Source organism: Lemur catta, chromosome X, assembly GCF_020740605.2.
Source record: "Lemur catta isolate mLemCat1 chromosome X, mLemCat1.pri, whole genome shotgun sequence".
NCBI classification, from domain to species: domain Eukaryota; kingdom Metazoa; phylum Chordata; class Mammalia; order Primates; family Lemuridae; genus Lemur; species Lemur catta.
In genome coordinates, this window is record NC_059155.1 from 21,688,165 (window position 1) to 21,713,660 (window position 25,496).

At 38.6% G+C, this 25,496-nt stretch overlaps 1 protein-coding gene across 3 annotated transcripts in view; it reads right to left on the reverse strand.

Annotated features, from left to right (window-relative positions):
* Positions 1-14,124, reverse strand: part of CUL4B (cullin 4B) — a 34,214-nt gene extending 20,090 nt beyond the window's left edge. For 2 of the 3 annotated variants that reach the window (XM_045538761.1, XM_045538760.1), the window contains exons 1-4: positions 13,960-14,124; positions 12,683-13,225; positions 10,482-10,597; positions 555-658 (exon numbers count right to left, since the gene is read on the reverse strand). In XM_045538761.1, the coding sequence (XP_045394717.1) occupies positions 555-658; positions 10,482-10,597; positions 12,683-13,225; positions 13,960-13,987 (791 nt within the window). In that variant the 5' untranslated portion in view covers positions 13,988-14,124. Of the gene's footprint in view, positions 1-554; positions 659-10,481; positions 10,598-12,682; positions 13,226-13,521; positions 13,632-13,959 lie in introns of those variants that run through there. The other variant, XM_045538763.1, reaches the window with a different exon arrangement.
* Positions 14,125-25,496: the final 11,372 nt, after the last annotated feature.

A 25,496-nucleotide genomic window follows, 5' to 3' on the forward strand; every position in this document is an offset into this window, starting at 1 on the left:
ACCCCGTCTCTACTAAAAATAGAAAGAAATTATCTGGACAACTAAAAATATATAGAAAAAATTAGCCAGGCAGGGTGGCACATGCCTTTAGTCCCAGCTACTCAGGAGGCTGAGGCAGGAGGATTGCTTGAGCCCAGGAGTTTGAGGTTGCTGTGAGCTAGGCTGATGCCATGGCACTCTAGCCCGGGTAACAGAGCGAGACTCTGTATCAAAAAAAAAAAACAAAAACAAGTCTTAGACACTAACTGAACGTCATGTTTTTGGTTTATGATTTCCCTTTGAAGATTATCTTTCCTCAAATTCCCATTTGAGGAAAAATAAAGACACAAAGTGTAAAGACATAAAGACATCTTATTTACATGTATATCACATGTAGATTTGGACCTCGATTAAGGCTGAAAAGTAAAAAATTTGTTTCTTCTTTTTCTAGAAAAAAAAAAAAGAACAAAAAAATAACAAAACACAGGCATTCCACTTCAAGCTGGGTTAAACAGTGAGGGATATGGAGAAAGGAGAAGATAAAAATACAAGATTTTTTGTTTTTAAAAGGATATTCTCTGAACTGATGAATCTGTGCTTTGATGTGATCTTCACAAATCTGTCTCAGTTGTTTGTACAAGTTTGCAGAAATCTTGTAAGAACAGAGATTTTCTACAGCCTGCAACATTAAACACATACTTTTTAAAGGAGAGGATAGGAGGAAAATTTCTCAATTATTTACATCAAATTCCTATTATTATGATATTATTACCACATCAGCTTAAAAGGGTTATTCACCCACTTAAGGCACAAGGTAAAGCAACAAAATATATCAATGTGGGTGGTAAACTTTTTCATAAGCAATGTACTGTACCCAAAAAGAACAAATTACAGGTTGGGTCTCTCTAATCCAAAAATCTGAAATCTAAAATGCTCCAAAATCTGAAACTTCTTGAGCACCAATATGACACTCAAAGGAAATGTACATTGGATCACTCTGGATTTCAGATTAGGGATGCTCAACCAGTAAGTATAATGCAAATATTCCAAAATCCAAAACACTTCTGGTCCTAAGCATTTCGGATAAGGGATAGTGAACCTGTGATATATTTTTTAGGGCTATACAAGATAAGGATGGAGTGAATCAAGCCAAGTTCTCTTCTGTGAAGACATCCAACTTATAGCAACTGCTACATATAAAAATTGTCTTGTTCTTAAAAATGTTAATCATTTTCACAAGTAGAACTCCATTTGGAGTTTTAAAAATAATTTCACCAATTGTTTATATATCAGACAGGTCAGGCAGTCCTACTACAATTGAATTAAAATTTATTTATCCTTTCTTGAGTTTTCCTGAATAGAACAAAACAGATATTATTGTCAGTAGTACTCTGATATAACTAAATACCAAAAAATTTTCTCCAACATTTTAGTTTAAGAATAGTTAAATAAATATGGAGGTTTTAAAATTCACACAACTCAACAGACATTAATTACAAAGGAAAAGACTGTACTTTTAAGTTCATTCTAATAGTTGAATTGGTCTTCCTTTATACTCAGATCCCAAAAGGACAACCTTCAGGTTTCAGTGAGTTTCCTGTTATGTGTATCAAAAATCTTTCAAATTTAAAACAACAGGCAGGAATGGTAATACTCGTCAGATAAACTCAGATATAATCTACAATTCCAACTGGTAATGACTTAAGTATAACACCAGGATTCCTTTCTCACCACAACAGAAGGCAAAAATTCCATTAAAATGGACTCTAGGGGGGCATCCAAGTTCTGTTGGTTGGAGTGGAATTTTATAAATATGTAGCTCAAAATTATATTCCCAGTGTGCAGGTCCAGTAAATAAATTAGCAAATGGAAAGAAAGTTTAAAGGAAACCTCTTATAACATGGGAGGGAAGCCACATCTCACTGAGAAACAGCAGGCCAATTAGATTCAGCAGCTAGGAAGGAATAAGAAGGTTAAGTCTCTGTTGGCCTGGCCACTTTCCACGTGATCTAGGGTTAAGCCACAAATGCCTAAGGGTATATTTATGTTTATTTCATGTGCCCCTCTGTTCACACTGATCCTCTATGGACTGTTCCCCTTACTACTTCAGTATTCTTCTCATTATATCTTGGTGCTCCATTTGAGGGACTGACTCATTTTCTCAGCACTTCTCATTTCCCTGCTTAGATTCTGTCATATGCCTTAGTGTGTATTTCACCTTCTCCACATTTCCCACTTACAGTACTTCCCTAAGTCCTATTTATTTCATTTTCTTCTGCTACGTTCCCCTTTCTCCCATAAAACAGTTCTTGAAGTACCTATTTATCTTTTCACACAAGATACCATATTCCCTTACTACTCAATTAGGTCCCACTTCTTCCAGTAAGTTCTTAATTGCCTCAGCTGTCAGTGACTCACATGGCACTCATACCAATCATACCACACTGACTTGTCATTAAGTCAATATGATTTATCTTTTTATGTGTATATCCTGTCTCCCTGACTGTCCTTAAGGACAGAAAGAGATCATGTGGTCATGTATGTATAAGTTCTTCAATAGTTTGGGGGCTCTGAACCAGGTGAATATATTAAGTATTCAAAAAACTAATGTATCTACAAAACAACTAGCAATGTGTTCTATACATAAAAGGGGCTTTTAGTATGATGAGAAAATTTGCCAGAAAACATGTAATTACAATAGACTGTGCTAGAGGCTATGATGGGGATAAACAAGGAGACGAGGCCCCTAGGCCAGCCTTTAGGGCAGGGCAAGTCAGAAAAGCCTTCCTGGGCAGAGGTAAGGTAAAGAAGAGGGGCCCTAAAAATTCAGAGGGAAACGGATAAAGTGTCAGTGGAAATAGTGAGATACTGTGAATTAAACTGGGCTTTACGGTGTACAGCCTCCTCATCTGTGTTTAGCTGGAGGCTGGTTTAAGAAGTTTGACCCAAGAAAAGACAGAGCATCTAACATGAATTTTTGTTTTTGTTTTAACTTTTTTTTTTTAGAGACAGAGTCTCACTCTGTTACCTGGGCTAGAGTGCTGTGGTGTCAACCTAGCTCACAGCAACCTCAAACTCCCAGCTGGGCTCAAGCTATCCTTCTGCCTCAGCCTCCCAAGTAGCTGGGACTACAGGCATGCAACACCACGCCCGGCTAATTTTTATATATATATATATATATATATATATATATATATATATATATATATATATATATATATATTTTAGTTGTCCAGATAATTTCTTTCTATTTTTAGTAGAGACGGGGTCTCGCTCTTGTTCAGGCAGGTCTCAAACTTCTGACCTTGAGCAATCCTCCCGCCTCGGCCTCCTAGAGTGCTAGGATTACAGGCGTGAGCCACGGCACCCTGCCCTAGGCACCCTGCCCTAACGTGAATTTTGAAGGTCAAGTTCAAAGAGACCATTCTGCTTCTCTGATTTAGCCTTGACTGCTTCTTAACATATAGACCAAATCTAGTAATTTTCCTTCCTCAACAACCTTCCCTCAAGCTCTTTATGTACTGTTATGGAGAAATCCCATAATATGTATAAACAAAAAGAAAGGGACAGAACTGTGTGGTGCATGGTCTACTATCACTTATGTAAAAAAGGGAAAAAATTAATAAAAACATGCACAGCTGTTTTGACATACATAAAACATCTCTGGAAAGATACTCAAAAAACTAATGTTTGTTGAGAAGAGAACTAGCTTGGGGGTTGGAAGAGATTTTTCACTAAATGCTCTGAAATACATTTTGGGCTTTGAACCAGAGGAATATATTAAGTATTCAAAAAACTTAAACCATTTCTAATTTCCCCACCACCATACTTTTTAGCATGGCGTTGAAAGCCAATCTTACCATTTTAGTATCATGTCTGATTATAACCTTCCACACACCCTGCGATCCAAGCACTCTGCTTTCCCCACTTTTGAGTAAGGTTTGGAGCAGTGTGCCTAAAAACAGCAGCTTTTAAAACTTTTTGGCCGCAAGCCACGGTAAAAAATATTTTATGTCACAATCCATGGTAGATAAAATAAATTTATGTAATTGAGACAAAATCTTCATGAAGCTACACATCATTACAATGTGTGATACATTCTGATATTTTCTATTTTGTTATTTTTTTTAAAAATGCTGACCACAAACTATTAATTTCATGAACCTACTAGAACATAAGCACCTTAGGGGCAAGGACTAAGTGATCTCTGTATCCCCAAGGTGTCTGTTCAGCTTTGCACCCACAGTAAGAGTGTCAACAGTCACTGATTCAACAAGAAATGAGTGTTTATTAATTCTCTACATCCTGTTAGGTGCCGGGATAGAAACAGGAGTAAGAAAGTATTTGAGATAAGCTGTATTTTATTCTAGATTTTTGAAATGTACTTTTAGAAATGTATTAATTATTTTACATTTCACTAATAAAATACTTTGGAAATCCCAGGAATTTTGAACTAGTATAATTATCACTAAAATAACCTCTTGTCACACAAGCACCTATTTGTAATAAACAGATTCTAGATAGTTTTACATGTCTTTTAAATAAAACCATCTTTTTACTGAAGCTCCTAATAATTACTGGCAAATATGCTGTCTTAAATTCTTTGAAGGTAGTCAAGTACAAACATTCTAGCAAGCTTTTAACCTTTATTCCTCCAAATCCCAGCCCCTCCCCTCCAAAATCCATAAATGTCACATCAAAAACATGTTTGTCTGAAAAATAAAAATAAACACATCAAAGAAAATATAAACATGTAGCAAATGAAATGCAAATGTTTACTGAATGACAGCAGACAATAAGAAAAATACTGAATTTCCACCAGGGTGCTGAACTCTGGTCACTGGCCTAATGAGTTGGGTCTTATTTTTCAAGTTATATTTAAAGAAAGTAAAGCATACCACAAAACTTTTCAATAGCTGATACAGCAATAAGATCTAAATTATCTCTCTTTTTAAATCTAGTAAAAATGGCTACAATAAGATACTCCAAATACAGCAAAAACTAAGAATCTGTATAAGGGAAACCAACTATACAATGAAATGTAAACTTTTCTTTTTACATCTAGTAAACAGGGCTTAAATAAGACTTAACACATGTGGAAGACTGAAACAGGACCCACACTTTTCACCTCTCACAAAAATCAAATCACGGTGGATAACAGATTTAAACCTTAAATGGGAAACGATTAGAATTCTAGAAGAAAATGTAGGAAAGACTCTTACAGACATTGGTCTAGGCAAAGAATTTATGAAGAAGACCCCTAAGGCAATCACAGCAACAACAAAAATAAATGAATGGGATCTGATTAAATTAAAAAGCTTCTACACACCCAAAGAAACAGTCACGAGAATAAACAGACAGCCCACAGAATGGGAAAAAATTTTTGCATACTACACATCAGATAAAGGACTGATAACAAGAATCTATTTAGAACTCAGGAAAATCAGCAAGAAAATATCAAACAACCCTATCAAAAAGTGGGCAAACGACATGAATAGAAATTTTTCAAAAGAAGATATAAGCATGGCTAACAAACATATGAAAAAATGCTCAACATCCCTAATCATCAGGGAAATGCAAATCAAAACCACAATGAGATATCACTTAACTCCAGTGAGAATGGCCTTTATTAGAAAGTCCCAAAACAACACATGTTGGCGTGGATGCGGAGAGACAGGAACACTCATACACTGCTGGTGGGACTGCAAACTAGTGCAACCCCTGTGGAAAGCATTATGGAGATACCTTAAACAGATTCAAGTAGACCTACCATTCGATCCAGCAATCCCATTATTGGGCATCTACCCAAAGGAAGAAAAGTCATTCTATGAGAAAGACACCTGTACCCGAATGTTTATAGCAGCACAATTCACAATTGCAAAGATGTGGAAACAACCCAAATGCCCATCAATCCACGAATGGATTAGTAAATTGTGGTATATGTGTATCATGGAGTATTACTCAGCTATAAGAAATAACGGTGATACGACATCTCTTTGGTTCTCCTGGAGAGAGCTGGAACCCATTATATTAAGGGAAGTATCCCAAGAATGGAAAAACAAGCATCACATGTACTCACCAGAAAACTGGTTTCCCTGATCATCACCTAAATGCACATCGGGGAAGGATACCAACTGGATATCAGACTGAGGCGGGGGGAGGGGGGGATGGGTGTATGCCTACATGATGAGTGCGTTGTGCACCCTCTGGGGAATGGTCATGCTTGAAGGTGCTGACTCGGGGAGGTGGGGGTGGGGGGGAGGGGATGGAGGTATAACTACATGGTGAGCGCCAGGCGCACTGTCTGGAGAATGGACATGCTTGAGGCTCTGACTCAGGGGGATGGGCGGGACATGGGCAATATATATAACCTGAACTTTTGTACCCCCATAATAAGCTGAAATAAAAAAAAAATAAGACTTAAAAATTATTAAGGATTAAGAATTTATAATTGTACATTTTTAAAAATAGCAGTGATAGTACTGATTAATAACAATTCAGCAAAAAGAAGAGAAATACATATAGTCTTGTGGTCCTCTATAAATAAATCAACAATAAAAAGGTTCATTAATTAAGATTTATTTTACAAAAAGCTAACCAGAATCTCCACTATTAATGACAGATAAAATCATTTTCATTCAAGTATGGACTAGGCTTGCCTTCAAAAATAGCTAGACATTTATATTAATAATAAATGTTACACTCACATATAAACTTTTAGCAGCTCCACAAAAGGCAGCTGATTTTATGTTTTAGAGATGAGGTCTCGCTATGTTGCCCAGGCTGGCCTCAGACTCCTGGGCTCAAGTGATCTTCCTGTCTGAGCCTCCCAAGTATCTGGGACTATAGGCATGTGCCACTACACCCAGGTAGCTAATTCTATTTTATTTTTTTCACTTATGTTTTTATTATCTTTACAATATTTTTTTAAATTTCAGAATATTACGGGGGTACAAACGTTTTGGTTACGTGATTTGCTTTACTGCAGTTTGTAGCTAATTTTAAAACACTGCACAGCCAGGCACGGTGGCTCACGCCTGTAAATCGTAGCACTCTGGGAGGCTGAGGCAGGAGGATTGCTTCAGCCAAGGAGTTTGAGGTTGCAGTGAGCTATGATGACACCACTGTACTCTACCCAGGGTGACAGAGTGAAACTGTTTCAAGAAAAAAAACCCACTACAAAAAACCCACTATGCAGCCACTCATACAAAAGCTGGGAACATGAGAAAAATAATCCCATTATTTAAAATATTACTTAGTAAAAAACTCACATGAAAACCAACCTTCCAACTGTAAGACAGCACATGTGAAAACAGTATACATTCTTGAGAAGTGCAGAGGGACACTGTTTCTAAAGAGTTCTTCTCTTTTTCTATTATTTTTTCAATTTCACTAATGGTGTCTACTGAAGCATATTTGGAATGTAATGTATTTATCAGCCAGCTGTTCTGGCCTAGTGTGGATTTAGAATTTAAAAACGTGTGGCTTTAGAGCTCTAAAATAAAATATAATTTTAAAATAAAGATTTCTTTTTTAAACACAAATATTTATTATCACTGATGACACCAATATATAGCAGGGACAGTACTAAGTACTTTTTTGGAGTATTTTATTTACAACTAAACAACCTTGTGATATAGATAACTGGTAGTCTCCCCATTTTGTAAATGAGGAAACCAGGGCTTAGAGAAGTAACTCACCCGAAGTTATATGATGAATGACAGATCTCTAATCTAAGGCAGGCTAAACAACTCAAAATTCAGTGTATGTAACCATAGTCTTATTTGTAGTTAATCAAAAATAAACAAGTAAACAAACAAAAAATGCAAACCAAAACTCTGACCATTGACTCGCTGTTACAGGATTTCAAGGTCATCAAGGAAAGACAATTTTAAACTCAGGTGCAATTCTCATTTAAAATAACTTTTAAACTACAATGTTTGCTTACTGCAAATGCACTCAGAACAGTATGTTCTTTTCTGGAAATGAAAAACTTAGTAGGCAGTACACGCAACCCACACTAGGGACTTCCATACTTAAGCTTTAAAGCAAGATGGTTTTTCATGAAGAAAAAAAGTTTTGAATAGATATGTGCCAATAAATGTTTACTTCAGGGAAAGAGGGTGGGATAGAAGTTTACAGAAATTTTGTTTTAACTACATATTTCTATATTGTTTCAATTTTAGGAGAGTACTTTTAGTTACATTTCAACGAATGAAAAATCAAACAAGCACCTGAAGTCCAGATGGTATGAAATAACTTTATGTCCTTTATCCTCTTTTTCGAATTTGAACATCTCAAAATAATCTTACTGAGAACAATCCATAGGAGCACTTATAAAATTAAAGTCAAAAGCAATAAAAAAGCTGAAAACCAATGCTTTTGAGTTTGTTATAGTCAAACAGTGTGTGGTACTATGAAACATGCAAACAGTGAAAAGTTGTAACACTTGCGATTTCAGGTTAAAGAAATGAAACTGAACAACACCAGGTAAAACTTATGAAGTACAAGAAAGTAAAAACACACACAAAAAAAGCTGTAAGCTCTTGAAACAAAAAGATTTAACAGAATCAACATATCAGGGAAAATCTTTTCAAATCAAAAGCTCTGGAAAAACACTCAAGATAAAGTAAATAGGGTTCATTAACAACTACAATAAATATTGGTTATAAACATGGAATATACAAAGTAACTATTATTGAAATTAAACATGCTGTATACCAGCATATCCAAATAAACACCATATATATGCATGGATGAAAAAATTATCTATTTTGATGATAAAGGTTTTTCCTAAAGTAAAACAATTTAATTGCTTCAAACAGTGCATTACAATGTTATTAAAATGGCAGTGAAAAGTGCACTGGACTAGGAATCAAACATCTCAGTTTGAGTCTCCCCTGCTCTTACAATATATGACTCTGGGCAGGTTATTTAACTTTGCTCAGACTCAGTCTCCTCATCAATAAAGTATTAATAACAACTACTATGCTATCTACTTCAGAAAGGGTTTCTGTAAGGCTTACATGAGATAATATAAGATGAACCTGCTTTGCAGACTGTCACGTACACTATACAAAGAAAAGATACTGGACCACATGATCTCTTAAATGCCTTTCCAACTCTAATTCCATAATTCTTTCATTATTGTGCATATTAGGAGCCACATATGTAATATATCAAAAGAGCCGAATGAAATGGGCCTATCCTTATCTAATAGCTTAGTACTACTACCAGCTGACATTTACATAGCACTATAATGCTTATATTACATAGAATTCTTCAAACCAGCAACAACGTGAAAAAAATTACATAGCATTATTACTATGTGTTGAGCACTGTTCTGAGTGTTGTGCATGCATTGACTCATTTAATTTTTACAGCATCAGAAACTGGTGATCTCTACTGACATATTGCAAGTGAAAAAAAAATATACTGTGACTTATGAAAAAGTCTGACTAGCGATAACATCATCTCGTAAGATTATAGCATTGAGGTATTTTTCACAAAAATCTTATTTGATTCTTGTAAGCAACCCTGTGAGGTAGATAGGGCAAGTATTCTTTCCTCTATTCTACAGAGGAGGAAACTAAAGGTTTAGTACCTTGCCCAACATCACAAGAGTTAATAGAAGTTAAAACTAGATCCAAAGCCTGTCTTATGACTCCTATTCCAAGGTTTGTCCATCACCATACTACCTCTGCAACTAATATGAAAACTACAAATAACAATAAATTGAACCAACATAATTTCTTACAAGGTACTCATCAATACAAAACCTCAAGCTATTGTACTCTGAAGTACTTTTTAATACCAAACTGCTGATGCTATCTATAATAGAAAGTAATTTCTTGAACTGGTTATGTGGGTCAAAAACACAGTAGGGCAAAATCTCTTGGCAGCAAGAAGTCTAAGTCAGTAGTTGTCCTTGACATTATATTTCAGTTAAACATTTCAAGTAAGGATCCATTTGTTAAGCAAAAGAAACACATCTGAACCTCAAACTAAGTTGCTCGGCTACAACCTACTTCTCATTTCTGGGCTAAGGTGTGTCTTATAGCCCAGGAGGTAAGACAACATAAAGAGCAAGAAAAAGAAATGGTAAAGGCTACTAATAGAAAGGAGGTAGAATAAAGTATGTGAAGAATATGTACATGTCTTGAGGCCTTTCCTATAAGTAGGTGGTATGACTAAGTTAAGAATTCTCACAACGTATAACATGTTACCAGAAATCATCTTTGGGATCCATGCTGTAGGAATCCATTATAGGTAAAACCTCTATTATACTAAGGTACACCTAACTGTAATTCCTAATTAGAAGGGCCCAAGATAAGCCCAACTTACACCAGTATGATTGTACCCATAGTTTATGTGAGAATATGTGAAATTGTAATTAAAAGGGAATCAAAAGTCTACTAAAGGACCATTTAAGAAAGTAAAATCCATATACATCCCATCTCAATTTATGTTAATCAAATCTGGTTATCCACATTAATACATACCTGGTAGAGTTCTTCTAAATTGTATTTAATCGAAGTACTATTCTGAATAGCTTCCACTGCTTCTTTCAGTTTTTGCCATGTTTCATCTGTGTAGTTTTCTGGTAATTTAGGCTTATCTATATGACATATAAAAGAGATTCGTATCAGAATAAAATGTAGAATATACTAACCAAAGATCCATAACATACAATAGCATTGCCATTTCTTCTAGGGTAAACTGTAATCCTTATAACTATTATACCTAAATACTAAAGTAACCACTGTATTTAAGTTTAACATAAAGAATAAAATTTGAAATGCCAGAATACTGTTTAAGACATTTTGACTCACCAATTAAAACTGAAGGTGAGGTTTTTCTATTGATTGTATTACTTCAAAAAAAACAAAAATTCAAGAATGACAGATAAAAAAATAACAATCCTGATCTCATTTCATCATGTGTAATCCCTAACTCAACATGAATTTTGTACCTGAGATTTAAAATACTGAGTGTCTGCTATGTGCCAGGTATTTTATAAATCCCTTCCTTTTCCCAACAATGCCCTAAGGAAGGTATTATCATCCATATTTTACAACTGAGGAAACTGAGGCTGGAACTCATTTAGTAAGTTTGCCCAAGGTCACCAAAGCTAGTCAATGGCAAAGCTGGGATTCTAATTCAGGTCTGTTTGAGCCCCAAATTTATGTAGCATCTATAGAAATGGAGAGAAACATCTTAACTCGGGTTTTAAACTACATTTATGAGCAAAGCGAAATTTTAAAAACATAAAACATCCAAATGACTCCAGACCTATGTAGCATTTTCAGAATAGAAAGAAACACCTTACTCTAGGCTTTAATTTAAACTTCATTGGCCAGCAATGAGTGAAGGAAAATTTCTAAATAAAACATCCCAATGCCTTAATAATGTGTTTTTATTTTAGGAGGAGAGAAAAACAAAATCTCTGAACCCAATCTGCAAATGCAATTAGGATCATAGCTCATTTCTTAAAAAATCCTTGGCTATTAAATCAATATATCTTTAAGTGAAATAAATAATCAACACATTAGTCAATTACAATTCATAGTGACTTCAGAAAGCTCTACTATTAAATTAGAAAGTAAACAACATTCTTGAGAGCATGGGGATGGATATTAAAAAAGGGTTAAAAATAGACAACACTATAACTCTCTGGCTTGAGACAAAATAGAGCATATTCCTGATTTCCAGACTAATATTGAAAATACAAGCATGGAGAACCTAATCTTCTCAATACTAATATTTAGCCACAAGGCACTTATCTGGTAAACATTACTTGAGTTTCTTCATTTACTTCTCTATTTAATAAACATTTTAGCATTGATTACCTGCGGGTTAAGGGTGTTAAAAAAGTCAGAAAAACAAACATTTTCAAGAAATAAATTAATTCAGCTCAAATACATTTTTAAAAATTGATTTTATATTTGCATCAATGCATTCATAATACTCTCCATCACATATCTCACACACAATATAAAAAAATGCCTAAAAGCTTCAGGTTAATACTTCAAAACCCATTTTAGTGATGCAAAAAAAAAATAGATGTAGTAATTGTTCCTATCTTTAGACTAGTGGTACACAGAGTTACTACTTCTGTGTATACACAATATTTTTCACTTCCAAACCCTACCTTTAGAAAGAAATGCAGAGATCATAAATATATTTCTCCAAATACTGCTTCCACAATGAGTTTCATGAATATAGTATTCAACATTATAAATCTAATTATAAATCTTATTTGAGCATGAAAAGATCACCATTGCTACCTGCATTTCTAGGGACTGGAGAATGTGGCCTATTGAAGCATAAAAATAAAAATCCCAGCAGTGCCAAGACTCACTATGCACCTGAAATAAATAAACCTCTTTAGAATACAAATTTCTCACCTGTAAAATCCGGATCAATCATACCGATTGTCAATGTTATAAGGATTAAATACAATAGGATTGAGAAAGACCTCAAAATGCTGCACAGAAACACCCGGTATATGCTTCAGTACAAGGATACTAACCACCCCCGGAAAATGAACCCTCCACCAAAAAAAGGACCTCCCCTCCTCCTCATTGATTATGCATAAAACATTAGGACACCTCTACAATGTTTAATATATTAACAAATAGAGCACGTGACCACTCAAGTGTCAAATCCTTAGTAAGTGATTATGGATTTTGGCTTTAGTTACCTTTAAAGTTCTTGATCACTAACTTCTTAGCAGAGCCAGGCTTGCTGTTAGCAAAGCTAGAGACGGTGGTAGATGATTTAGCTAGGCCGTTTGCATGATGCACCGAAGCCACAGAGGAGATTAATATACTCTTATTTTTAAGTTGCTGCTGCTGAGATGTTGCAGCAGTTGGTGAAGAAGAGGAGGAGGAGGAGGAGGATTCCTCAGCCATCTTCGCATCAAACCCTACAAACTCCAGGGTGTCTTCAAAGCGCAGCTTCTTCTGTATCGGTACGTGGCTGGAAGCAGCCACTGAAACCCCCAGGCAGAAGGACGAGGTTGAAGGGGATGCTGAATCCCTGGATTGTAAAGGAGGAGTGGAAGAGGAGGAAGAGGTGGAATCAAAGTCTTCTCTCTCGTTACTACTGTTACTGCTGCTACTGCTGCTGCTGTTTAACTTTCTCTTCTTGGCAGAGGTGGGCGGAGTGGTGCTGGTATTACCATCAGTGGCAGATCTGACCTCCTGAGCAGCAGCAGCAGCTGGGGGATTGGGGGAAGAAAAACCTGTTGGAAACATGAAAATAGCGGGGTCAACAGGCAGAGGAGCATCAAAAACCTACGTTTATATGCCCGTGCGTGTAGGAGAGAAGGTGGTAATGCTAGAGGGGGAAGGGAAGAAAGAAGAGAGGAGAAACACAGAGGACGAGAAGGAAAGTGAAGGGGGGGAGCCACACCGGGAGAATGGGAGGGTTTGGGAAGGCGGATAGGCTGACACCAGGAGTGAGCAGAACGAGGGGGGAGAGCGAATGAGGAGGCAGACAGGTAAACCGCCGTGCCGTCCCCCTCCCCTGCTTTTCGACCTCTCTCCCCCACTTTCTGCAGGAGCGACTCAGCGAGTCTGTGAGGCTGCAGCTCCTCCTCCTTTTCTCCCTCTCTCTGGGAGGGGAGATGCTGTGGTTGGGGGGAGGGGGAGGAGGAGAGACCCAGGGCTTGTTATTGTCAATAGCACAAGAGGCTAAAGATGGCGCTACTTCCGGTCACGCGGCGCCGAGGGAGGGGCGGCGACTCTCTCCGGGAGTGGGGGGTGGAGGGAAGCACCGCAGCCGCCCGGGGGGCGGAGGAGCTGGCGCGTGGTGGGGCGGCGGGAAAGGGGCGGCCAAAGCGCCCCAGACACTCCCGCTAGTTCGCTCCTGCTCCTGCTCCCCTTCCCTGGCAGCACCCCCCTTCCCCGGCCCACCGGTAACTCCCACCCCTTCCTTAACGGTCCCGCGGGAAGCTTCGCGCCGCAGCGCCCTTACCGGAAGTGACTGGGCAGACACTTTTCATAGCGCCCAAATCCCGAAGCCCCCAGGTCCGCAGGACTTGAGTGGGGGGGGCAGGGGAGGGAGAGAAGGGGGGGAAGAGAAGTGGAAAGGGAGGAGGGGGCGGGCCTTCGAGACCACTTCGGAGCTCCTGATTGGAGCTTTCTGAACGCGAAGTGTGGGGAGTGGCGGGAGAAGGAGCGGGAAGGAGCCTGAAGGGGAGGGAAGGTGATGACGACAAGGGGCGGGGTGAGCTAGCTGGGAAAAAAGAGGAGGAGGAGAGAGAGGGAGGGAGTAAAAAGTAAGGGAACGGGAGAATGGAAACTTTGAAAGAGATAAAGGAATAAGGAGGGGTTGCAAGGCGAGGGGAGTAACCCAAAATAGTGGAAAACATAAGCATGCCATTATGCGCGCTGTTGGAGAGGAATGTTACAATGTTAACATAAGAAAGAAGAAAATGAACTTAGGAAGAAAAGCAGTTTTTGATTCGGTGCAGCTATAAATTATTTCTCTTTTAAGTCAAGGCACCACAGACCCAACGGTGAATAGGGCCTGAATTTTGATACTTTTCTCAGTACTGTAGCTGCAAATTCTTTTACTTTCCTACCAGGAGCATTTTCTAAGATATCTGGCCACAGTTAAGGATGTATTCTAAGGCCAAGAAACTGGAAGGTAACTAACCTCCCCCAGCACAATTCCCTGGGCCACCCCTACCCCCACCCCATCAGTCATTAACTCAGTAATTTATAGCCCAAACAAAGCTAAGACCCACTTCCTTCTTTTACCAAATCTCAGTTTATACACTGTCTCAAAGGAGACATTTTGGGAAAACAATATTGGCAAAAGTCATTGTTTTCTGTCAATGTGTTCCATGAACCCAAGTTTTAAACTTGATTACAGATTAAGAAAAAAATCTCTCAATTTGGTTAAATTAGCAACAATAAACCATGTAAATTCCCTGTTGGGAGTTTTTACTTAACTCTAGGGCATTCTCAGAGGGAGAGAACACAATATCAAGTAAAACTACATTTGCCAACCTGTTGATCATACTAACTGCAGAAACAGAAACATTCAAGGAGCATGTATTGAAATACAGTATCCAAGATCCCTGCCCTTGAGAATCCAGGGGGGAAAGACTGTTTCAAAATTAATTTCCATAACGGTACTATAACAAATGTACAGAGTACTGTGGGAAGAGGCAAAACAAAAAATACGGGGGAGATCTGGAATAGTCAGGAAGAGTTTCACAGAGATGATGTTTATGCTCGTTCTCAAAGTGTAGATGCCAAAGACAAGAGAAGAGATGAAAGGCATTCTGGGCAATGGAAACAAGGGGCAAAGCAAAGAGTTGTGAAAGGGCCTGGCCTGTTTTTGAAAACATGGAAAGCTCCGTGGGGCTAGAAACTAGGATGTCTGGTTGGGAGTAAGGAAGATGAGGTCCAAAAGTGCCTGGCACACCAAGCCAAGAATTTTGGAGTCTACCCTGTAGGCAATGGTAAATTGCAAGCAGACAATCAAGCAAGCTGGGCTTTTATAAGCCAGGGAGTGACAGGATTGTGGGTGAACTTAAAAGCAATTTGTTTGGTATAACTTGTGATAGGTGAATTAGAACCCTACAAATAAATCAACTTTCTGACTTTGTTTAAACAGGCCCCCTTGTTTTTTGTCTTGAAAATTCCCTAGTTAAAATGCAAATCAACCTTGCACATTATCTTTGTGCTATTTGATGAGGGCCTGCAGAAATCAAGGCTCTAATGGAATTTAGGCCCCAGGGCTTTAGAGAAGGGAGACAGAGGCCTGAAAAGGGACTGAAGGAAGCACTCAGATTTGTTTGGGTTTTTTTGTTTGTTTGCCGGGGCTAGACTACGTGGCATCAGCCTAGCTCACAGCAACCTCAAACTCCTGGGCTCTAACAATCCTACTGCCTCAGCCTCCTGAGCAGCTGGGACTATAGGGATGCACCACCATGCCTGGCTAATTTTTAGTTGTCCAGCTAATTTCTTTCTATTTGTTTAGTACAAACGGGGTCTGGCTCTTGCTCAGGCTGCTCTCGAACTCCTGAGCTCCAATGATCCGCCAGCCTCAGCCTCCCAGAGTGCTAGGATTACAGGCCTGAGCCACTGCGCCCGGCCAGATTTGTTTTGAGTAAACCAAATAGTTCTTGCCACCCAAAGTGAGACAGTAAACTCTTAAGGCCAGGGAGGATGTCCTAAAACATTGAGCTTTCCTTTATTGTGTCTCACATTTCACACAATGCCAAACTACTGTGTAAATGCAGAGTAAATACATATTGAGTTGAATATTTCATTGAATGAGAATAAAATAATGCCATGTCTTTATAAGGGAGGATTAACTGGCTAGTTTTCAGGAGTTAATGAACAAGGTTGTTCTAATTCATGTAAATTCCTTAGAAGGCTAGCTATGTTTAAAATTACAAATATTAACACAACTGAAAGGAAATGGACATAAAGATAAGAAAAAGCTGTTTTAGCCATACAAAGGTAAACTGTTACACAAACCTGAAGGATAACTGAGTCCTGTTAATATTCAACTACATTCTAGTAGTAATAGCTCCCAGTCTCACATGGTTATCTAAGCCCTTCAGTTTTCTTGATAAGGAAAACCCCCATCTATTACTTAGCACAGCAGCCACCTGGGACCCCCCACCCCTCACGGAAGACCCACATTAGCATAATACTAACCTAACACCTGGCATATTAGCATACATCAGCATAACACTAAACCTATTACCTGGTGCAGACACTAAACTTATTACCTGGCAGGAATTAGTCACCTGAGACCCCTTCCCTTGGATCACCCCAACTTAATAAAAATAGAAAAAATTGGGTGGATGGGGCTCAAAATTTAGTGGCGAGACCCCCTCTGAGCCCGCCGGCAAATAAACCTTGATTCTCCGACTCTCCGTGTGCTGCTCAGTTTGTCCTAGGGACCACTCGCTGTAACACTCGCTGTAACATTCTGAGTTAGATCTTAGTTCTAAAAGCACAGATCCTTGGCTCCGAGCTCTAGCTCACTTTGAATGACCCAGTAGTCTAACCTACTATTTAAGTTTTCCATGAAATATCCTTAAGTGAGTTTTGTGGGAAAAAATAATTTTTCTTTTTTTTTCCTTGAATGATTAATGATAATATTCCTTTTGACATTTTACAGCCTCATTTTATTTTGTGCCAGGTCAATCCTCACATATTTAGCAGATCTTAATATGGAGATATAATTTTAATGTTTTTTTGTTTAACATTTGCATTTTGTGGTACAAACCAACTTAGATACCACTATATGATGTGTGAGGAACACATCATACCTTGGACCAATTTAAAAAGAAGAAAAAACTCCCATGTTGCTTTGTAAAACATCTTTTACATCAAGAATCAACCAACTGGGGCTAACTAAAACAAGCATGTATTTTATACACCCAAATGTTTGCCAACCAATGTTAAACACATTCTCAACATTAAAATATGTTTTCAAGGTTGACATCACTGAAGCCACAATAATCAAGATGTGTAATGTAGGACACCATACAATTATTGGCATTATCAGACTAAACTAGATTGAGCATTTAACACATATTCCATATATAGGATCTTTCATCTTGAGTTCAACTCATACCTTAGAAACATTAATTAAACTTTACGATGCTGCCAGATGAGGTGCAGTTATTATTGGCTTTCTTTTAACCAAGCTATTTATAAAGATAAGTATATTCATAAAGGAAGAAATGCACAAATGAAGACAGAGGACTACTTTTTCTAATGTCCATTCCCCTATTTCTGTAGGCATCTTCCTAAAAAGGCAGAGTGTAACCCACTTTTTTTATCACAGTCATTCCCCAGTGTGCTTGGTTTTAGGTCCTATGCAGACATTTTATAGCAGGCGCTTGCCACTAGATATACTCCTGGAAGCCTTGTTATCCAATGGGTGGAATTCTCCTTAAAAATAGAAGAGACTGCTTGCTCAGGAAAATACCAAAGATGATTCTGAAGAAAGCATTGTTTAAGAATGTATCAAGGCCCTCCCCTCACAATGGCTCATGCTTGTAATCCTTGAGCCTAGGAGTTCGAGGCTGCAGTGAGCTATGATCATACCACTGCATTCCAGCCTGGGTGACAGGGTGAGACCCTATCTCTAAAATAAATAAACAAAAGGAATGGGCTGGGCACGGTGGCTCACCCCTGTAATCCTAGCACTCTGGGAGGCTGAGGTGGGAGGATCGCTCGAGGTCAGGAGTTCGAGACCAGCCTGAGCAACAGCGAGACCCCCGTCTCTACTAAAAATATAAAGAAATTATCAAACAACTAAAAATATACAGAAAAAATTAGCTGGGCATAGTGGCACGTGCCTGTAGTCCCAGCTACTCGGGAGGCTGAGGCAGGAGGATTGCTTGAGCCTGGGAGTTTGAGGTTGCTGTGAGCTAGGCTGACACCATGGCACTCACTCTAGCCTGGGCAACAGAGTGAGACTCTGTCTCAAAAAAAAAAAAATAAATAAAATAAATAAATAAATAAATAAAAAGAATGTGTCAAAAAAAGAGAACTGGGTGAAAGACGGTCCATTTTCTCTATCCACTTTTCTGAAGGACTATCTTTGAAGAGAAATACGGAGTAGGCAAACCAAACAGTGCTAAAATAGTAAAGATTACATCAATAAGGGCTTTGTTATGCTATCAACAGCAATGGGCTGCTACAGGATGGCGGAGGAGGCCAAAACTCAATCAATGATAATCCAAATACAGTGTGAATTCATCATTTTCCCATCCTGGGGTTGCTTTATAAAAGCAAGGAACTTAAAGTCAGGTGTGGTGGCTCACGCCTATAATCCCAGCACTTTGGGAGGCTGAGGTGGGAGGATCCCCTTAAAACCAGCAGTTGACCAGCCTGGGTAACATGGTAAGACCCCATCTCTACCCCCTCGACCCCCGGCCCACACACACACACACCCACACACAAAGTAAGGAACTTAAATAATAACGTACTGAACCTACAGTGCCAAGTAAAATGTAAATAGATAACTAATCTCATACTTTTAACAAAATTATTTACTGGCCTGGCACGTGGCTCAAACCTGTAATCCCACACTTTGGGAGGATCACTTAAGGCCAAGAGTTCAAGACCAGCCTGGGCAACATAGCAAGACCCTGTGTCTACAAAAAATAGAAAATTTAGCCTGGCATGGTGGCATGCACCTATAGCCCTAGCTACTTGGGAGGCTGAGGCAGGAGGATCGCTTGAGCCCAGGTGTTTAAGGCTGCAGTGAGCTATGATCACACCACTGTACTCCAGCCTGGGCAACAGAGCGAGACTCCTTGTCTCTAAAAAAAACAAATCATTAAATTTTTTATGTAAAATTATCTCATCACCTGAAGACTTACTGACTTGGTATTTCAACCATTCAAGTACTTTGCTCCTTAGTGCAGAGATTTTATCTGTCATACCTGTGAAGCATCTGGAAAGCAGATTTAAGGACTAAAAGTTAGAGACAGGCTGTTTTCCCTGGGGCTTTGGGAGTGAGGAACTAACCAGCCACAGATTACTTCTCCCTTTGGTGCTGTCAAGAACTTGCTTATTATGGATTTGCTGAGCCTATTTTTAACCTTTGGTTCACTTTATCAATGACTCTCAAAGTTCCCCTACCCTGCTTCAATGTTTGATCTTCTAATGGCACTCAGCTTTTCTTTTTCTTACAAATAAGGCCAATTTAGGTTTAAATCTGTGGTTTCTAACTCTGACTGCACAATAGAATTGCCTGGGGAATTTTTTAAAAAACAGCTTTGCCCAGGTCCAAACCTAGTCAGTCCAATTCATTCAGAATCTCTGTGAGTAGGGCCTCAATAAGCAGTATTTTTAAGAAGCTCTATAGGTGATTCTACATTCCTCCAAGGTTGAGAGGCCACAGTTGTAGGTGAAGTAAGTATGTCTTATGATTTGAATAGGGATGATAAGCTCTTGCATTCCCTTTAATGCCTAAAATTTCACAATTATTTATTTACTCCTTTGGATAAAACATTGCCCCCTTCTCTAGGAATCTTTTTTTCAAATGCAAATTAGCCAAGGAGACTTTGTTCCTGACCCTTTAAGGTGAATGCCTCTTGGAGAAAAATAGGATAATACAAGAATCCTAAGTGCCCTGAGGTAAAAATAACTAGGAGAAGGCACAGAAGTAGGGGGTGGTGAGAGGTAAGGTTACTAACAAGGAAGGAAAGACTTCTGAGAGTACATCTTGCTGACCTCATAGTATTGCCTAGAGCCAATCCTGCTTTATGATGATTGCATATTTAAAATCTAGTCAAGTATGACAGTTTATCTCAGCTGCCAAAATCATGTTCAAAGAAAACTTAAATTTTTTTTTAAGCAAAGAGAAAATATTGGTAACACAGGTTTACAGCTATCCATAAATGCCCACTTTTTGAATTATCACTCATCATATGAAAGTTTCTACTACCAAGTCATCTAGTTTTCCTGATTCTATAATTAAATGTCCTTCATTCCCACCAATAGCAGTATTTCTCTTGCCAATTCATTTGGTCACTCAATACTAATGTATTGAGCACTGCTCTCGACAAGGCACGGTGCTATATGCCATTAGGGAATACAGAGCTAATACAAAATTCCATTTGTAGTTGATTCTACAGTTTTTTCAAAGCACTTTCACACACAGTCATATTTTATCCTCATAACCATACTGTGAGATAGGTCAAGTACCATCCCCACTTTACAGATGAGAAATAGGTGCAGCAAAGGAGGTTAAAATTACTTGCCAACGTCAAAAAACACACAGACTTAAACCCAGTTCTTCACTAACTTAAAATACAGTACCTCCCATATTTTACAATTTCATAAGGAGACATGCCATAAAATAGTCTCAAGCAGGGGACGTAAAGACATTCAGAATTCCACTCACTAGGAGAAAATAAATGAAGATTAGTAAAATAATTCCTTTATTGAGATGAGCCAAATCACAGTGCTCAAAAGAAAACCAAGGTTGAAGGCAGTTCAGGCCATCATCAAGCAGGTAGGACAAAGCAGCAAGCAATGCACATTTAAGGAGATGCTAATTTGGCTCTATAGAGGCAGTGCATTCTCTGGCTGGAAATGGATCTTCACAGGAGGTAGAAACCAGCTTCTTCTGGCCAAATCCAGGCAAAAGCTGAACAAATCTTGCCTGAGGACCCATTATGATGTAGTGACTGAGTATACAAAGACAACCCTTGCCCTAAAACAGTTCTCAATTGGCCCAGTAGGTGAGGAAGACAATTACAGGACAGAGCAATAAAGGCTGCTATGGGAATAAAGAGGGGGGACACTCAGCCCAGCCAAAGAGGGTGAGGTGGGGTGGATTAGAGGAAGGTTGGGGGTTAAGAATAACTTCCGGAGAAAGAAATTCAATTTAAATCCCCAAGGGTGAGTGGGAATTAGCCAGGCAAAGGGAATGAAAAGGGGCAGGGGGCACAAAGAAGGAAAATAGAGAGCATATTTAAATACCGAAGGTGAGAGGGAATAAGGCATATTCACGACATTGCAAGGAGACTAGTTATTAGAGCATAACTTCAGGCCAAACCAGAGACTATGGAAAGCTAATGAGGGAAATCAATATAGCATCCCAGTCTCAAATCTAGTACAGCAATTCCTAGGCCTTTTAGCACCAAATCTTACTCATATTCCCTACTTGCTGTTGGAGCTGTGACTACAGATAATACTTCTTGCCTTGAGCCACATTGGTTCAGGAATTGGACTTACAGGTTGGGCTCACCCTTAGATATAGGAAGTTAGAAACACAAAAGGGCTGGGGGGAAGTGTTGACAATGGGAAATAAGATAAGTGCAGACTGGATAATATGACCACAGCACTAGGCAATATTACAGGAATGCAGATGAACTAGAGCAGGGTTAAGGAAACTATAGCCCATGGACCAAACCTAGCTCTTTGCCTGATTTTGTAAATTAAGTTTTATTGGAAGACTGCCATACTCATTTGTCTACAACATATTTTGTGGTTGCTTTTGTGCTAAAGCAACAAGAGTTCAGAGTTATGACAGAGACCATATGGTCCAGAGAGCCTAAAACATTTCCTATCTAGTCCATTGACAGCAAAAAAAAATTGCTGATCCTTGCACTTGAATATACTAAGGGCTAAAAATAGAGATTTGGAGAATGTTTAGTTGTGGCACAAAGAGAAAGTAATTTAAAACATACTAGGGATTTTCTATTCCTAGTCTGCATCACCTTTGATACAGACTTCAAAGGATGGCAAGAGAATATTCTTTGACAGGAGGATGGCTAAATAAATTGTGGTATATTCACATGATGAAATACTATACAGCACTGAAAAATGAATGAATTACAGCTGTGTGCATAAGTTTCAAACAATGTTACGTGAAAAAAGCAAATCACAGAACACGTAAGATCTGATAGCCTTTTTTATAAAGCTCAAAAATAAGGAGAACTTACAAATATATAATGTGGTAAAACTATTAAAATATAGAAAGGAAATTGCTAGGCTGGGTGGCATGTGCCTGTAGTTCCAGCTACTTAACAGGCTGAGGCAGGAGTATTGCTTGAGCATAGGAATTCAAGACCAGCCTGGGCAACATAGATAGTAAGATCTTGTCTCCAAAAAAAAAGGGAAATAATGAACATAAGATTCAGAATAGGGATTGCTCTAGGACAACTGTGGGGAAAGAATTTAGAGAAAGAGAATTTAGGTAGATTTAAAAGCATCAGTAATGTTCTAGTTCTTACACTGGTGATGGATTCCTGTATGTCTGTTTTATAATTATGTTCCATAAATTACACATCATACATATTCTTTTGTATATGTTAAAATTACATAATAAAAAGCCTTTAAAAAGTTTTAAGACAGCAAGTGGTGACCTGTTGAAGGTCAGAACATGGCAATTTGGAGAAAGAATAGCTGGCAGAGGCCGGGCGCGGTGGCTCACGCCTGTAATCCTAGCACTCTGGGAAGCCGAGGGGGGTGGATCACTTGAGGTCACGAGTTCGAGACCAGCCTGAGCGAGACCCCATCTCTACTAAAAATAGAAAGAAATTAGCCAAACAACTAAAAATAGAAAAAAAATTAGCCGGGCATGGTGGCGCATGCCTGTAGTCCCAGCTACTCGGGAGGCTGAGGCAGGAGGATTGCTTGAGCCCAGGAGTTTGAGGTTGCTGTGAGCTAGGCTGATGCCATGGCACTCTAGCCCGGACAACAGAGTGAGACTCTGTCTCAAAAAAAAAAAAAAACCAACACACATCTAATTTTTTTAAAAAAAAAAGAATAGCTGGCAGAGATAGCAAATGACAACTGGGACTGATTTTTAGAACATTTAAATATATTTTGTGGATTCCTTGAAATCACTCAGGGGTGAAGGGCGGGGGGAAGCACCCTCCAACCTGTGGAAGAATGGACTTTCCATTGTCCACAAGATGGGGGCTTTGATTTGTTATAATTTATATATTAATCATACAAATCCAAACTTAATTTGTAGAATCAGAATGGTGAGATCTGGAGATTTATGGGTTACTTGCAAGAGGGAACAGCATGTGCAAAGACATGGAGGCATGAGAAAGATCATGGCCTATTTAAGCAAATATAAGTACAGGTGACCCTTGAACAACACAGGTTTAAACAATGCAGGTCCACTGATATGGGAATTTTTTTCAATAAATACAGTCGGCCCTCTGTATCTGCCAGTCCCACATGAGCAATCAAACTCGGATCCAAAATACAGTATTCGTGGGATTTGAAACCCATACATACAGAGGGGGTTCTGCAGGGCCAACTGCAAGACTTGAGTATGCATGGATTTTAGTAACTGGAACCAATTCCCTGCGGACAGAGAGACACAAGTGTATTCCCATGCTGTGTGACTGATGTGCAGTAGGCCTGTAGGGGAATGGTGGGAGATGAAGACAGAGAAGAAGGCAGGGTTCAGATCATGGTGAGCATTGTATGCCATGCTCCACAGTTTGGATTCTATCCAGTAAGTCATGCGTAACCACTGAAGGCCTTCAAACAGGGAAGAGAATAATATGATAAGATGTACGGTTAGAAATATCCAGGTCATAACAACCTTTGACTACAAAATAAGGTGCTATCTCCCTTCATTCCCTGCTCCGCAACTAAACCCACTCCCCAAAGGTAACCTCAGCTGTTTTCAGATTAGGTATTTTTCTATACATTTACCAACATACAGAGTTTTTGCTTTTTTAAAAAAATGGATCAGGCTGGGCGCGGTGGCTCACGCCTGTAATCCTAGCCCTCTGGGAGGCCGAGGCGGGTGGATCGCTCGAGGTCAGGAGTTCGAGACCAGCCTGAGCAAGAGTGAGACCCCGTCTCTACTAAAAATAGAAAGAAATTATCTGGACAACTAAAAGTATGTATAGAAAAAATTAGCCGGGCATGGTGGCACATGCCTGTAGTCCCAGCTACTCGGGAGGCTGAGGCAGTAGGATTGCTTAAGCCCAGGAGTTTGAGATTGCTGTGAGCTAGGCTGATGCCATGGCACTCACTCTTGCCCGGGCAACAAAGTGAGACTCTGTCTCAAAAAAAAAAAAAAAATGGATCATACTATATGAATTGTTCTGTGATTTTATTTTTTGCTTAATATTTTATCATGGACATCTTTCCTTGTTGGTATATATAGATCTACCCCACTATTTTAAGGGCAGCATAGTATACTATATATGGATGTACATATTCCTATCCTTTTTAAAAAAAATCTAATTATCTCACTTTACTGTTGTTTTTTTCCCCCTTACCTTACTTTTGCTGGACTGACTGAATGTCCTTTGTTCCTTTTCAACTATTAGTGTTTGGGAAGTCTACACACTATTTACATTCTATTAATATTAATGGTTACCTTTCAGGGTTTTTTTACTTATACAAATGATACACAAACACATTCTTCTTGTAAGAAAAAAAAATCAAGCAATATAGAAGAATATAGGATAAAAAGTGGAAGTCTCCCTTCCCTATTAAGTGTGGTGCATTGCTTCCTCAGCACTTGTGTACATGTATACTTGTATATATACAAGTAGGAAGCTTTGGCACTTTTAAACAAAATGGCATCATTACTGAACAGCTCTATAATTTACTTTATTCACTTAATATGTATTAGAGATCTTTCCATGACAGCACATAGAGATCCACCTCATTCTTTTTAAGGGCTGCATACTATTAATATTTCATAGTAAAGATATACCACATTTTATCTAACCATCCCCCTATTTTTGGACATTTGGTTATTTTTTGTGACTACAAATATGCTTCAGTGAACATCCAGTAACATAAACCTTTGTGCATGTATACTAAGTATTTTGGGGCATATATTTGAAGAAGTAGAATTGGGTCAAGGGGAAGGTATATTTAAAATTTTGATAGATTGCCATATTACCCTTCAGAAGTGTCGTGCCAATATACAATCCCACCTTTTGAATGACCATTGATTGCTCCACATCCTTAGCAACACTAAATTTTATCAAGCCTTAAAGTTTTTGCTAAAATATTTACATTAATTCA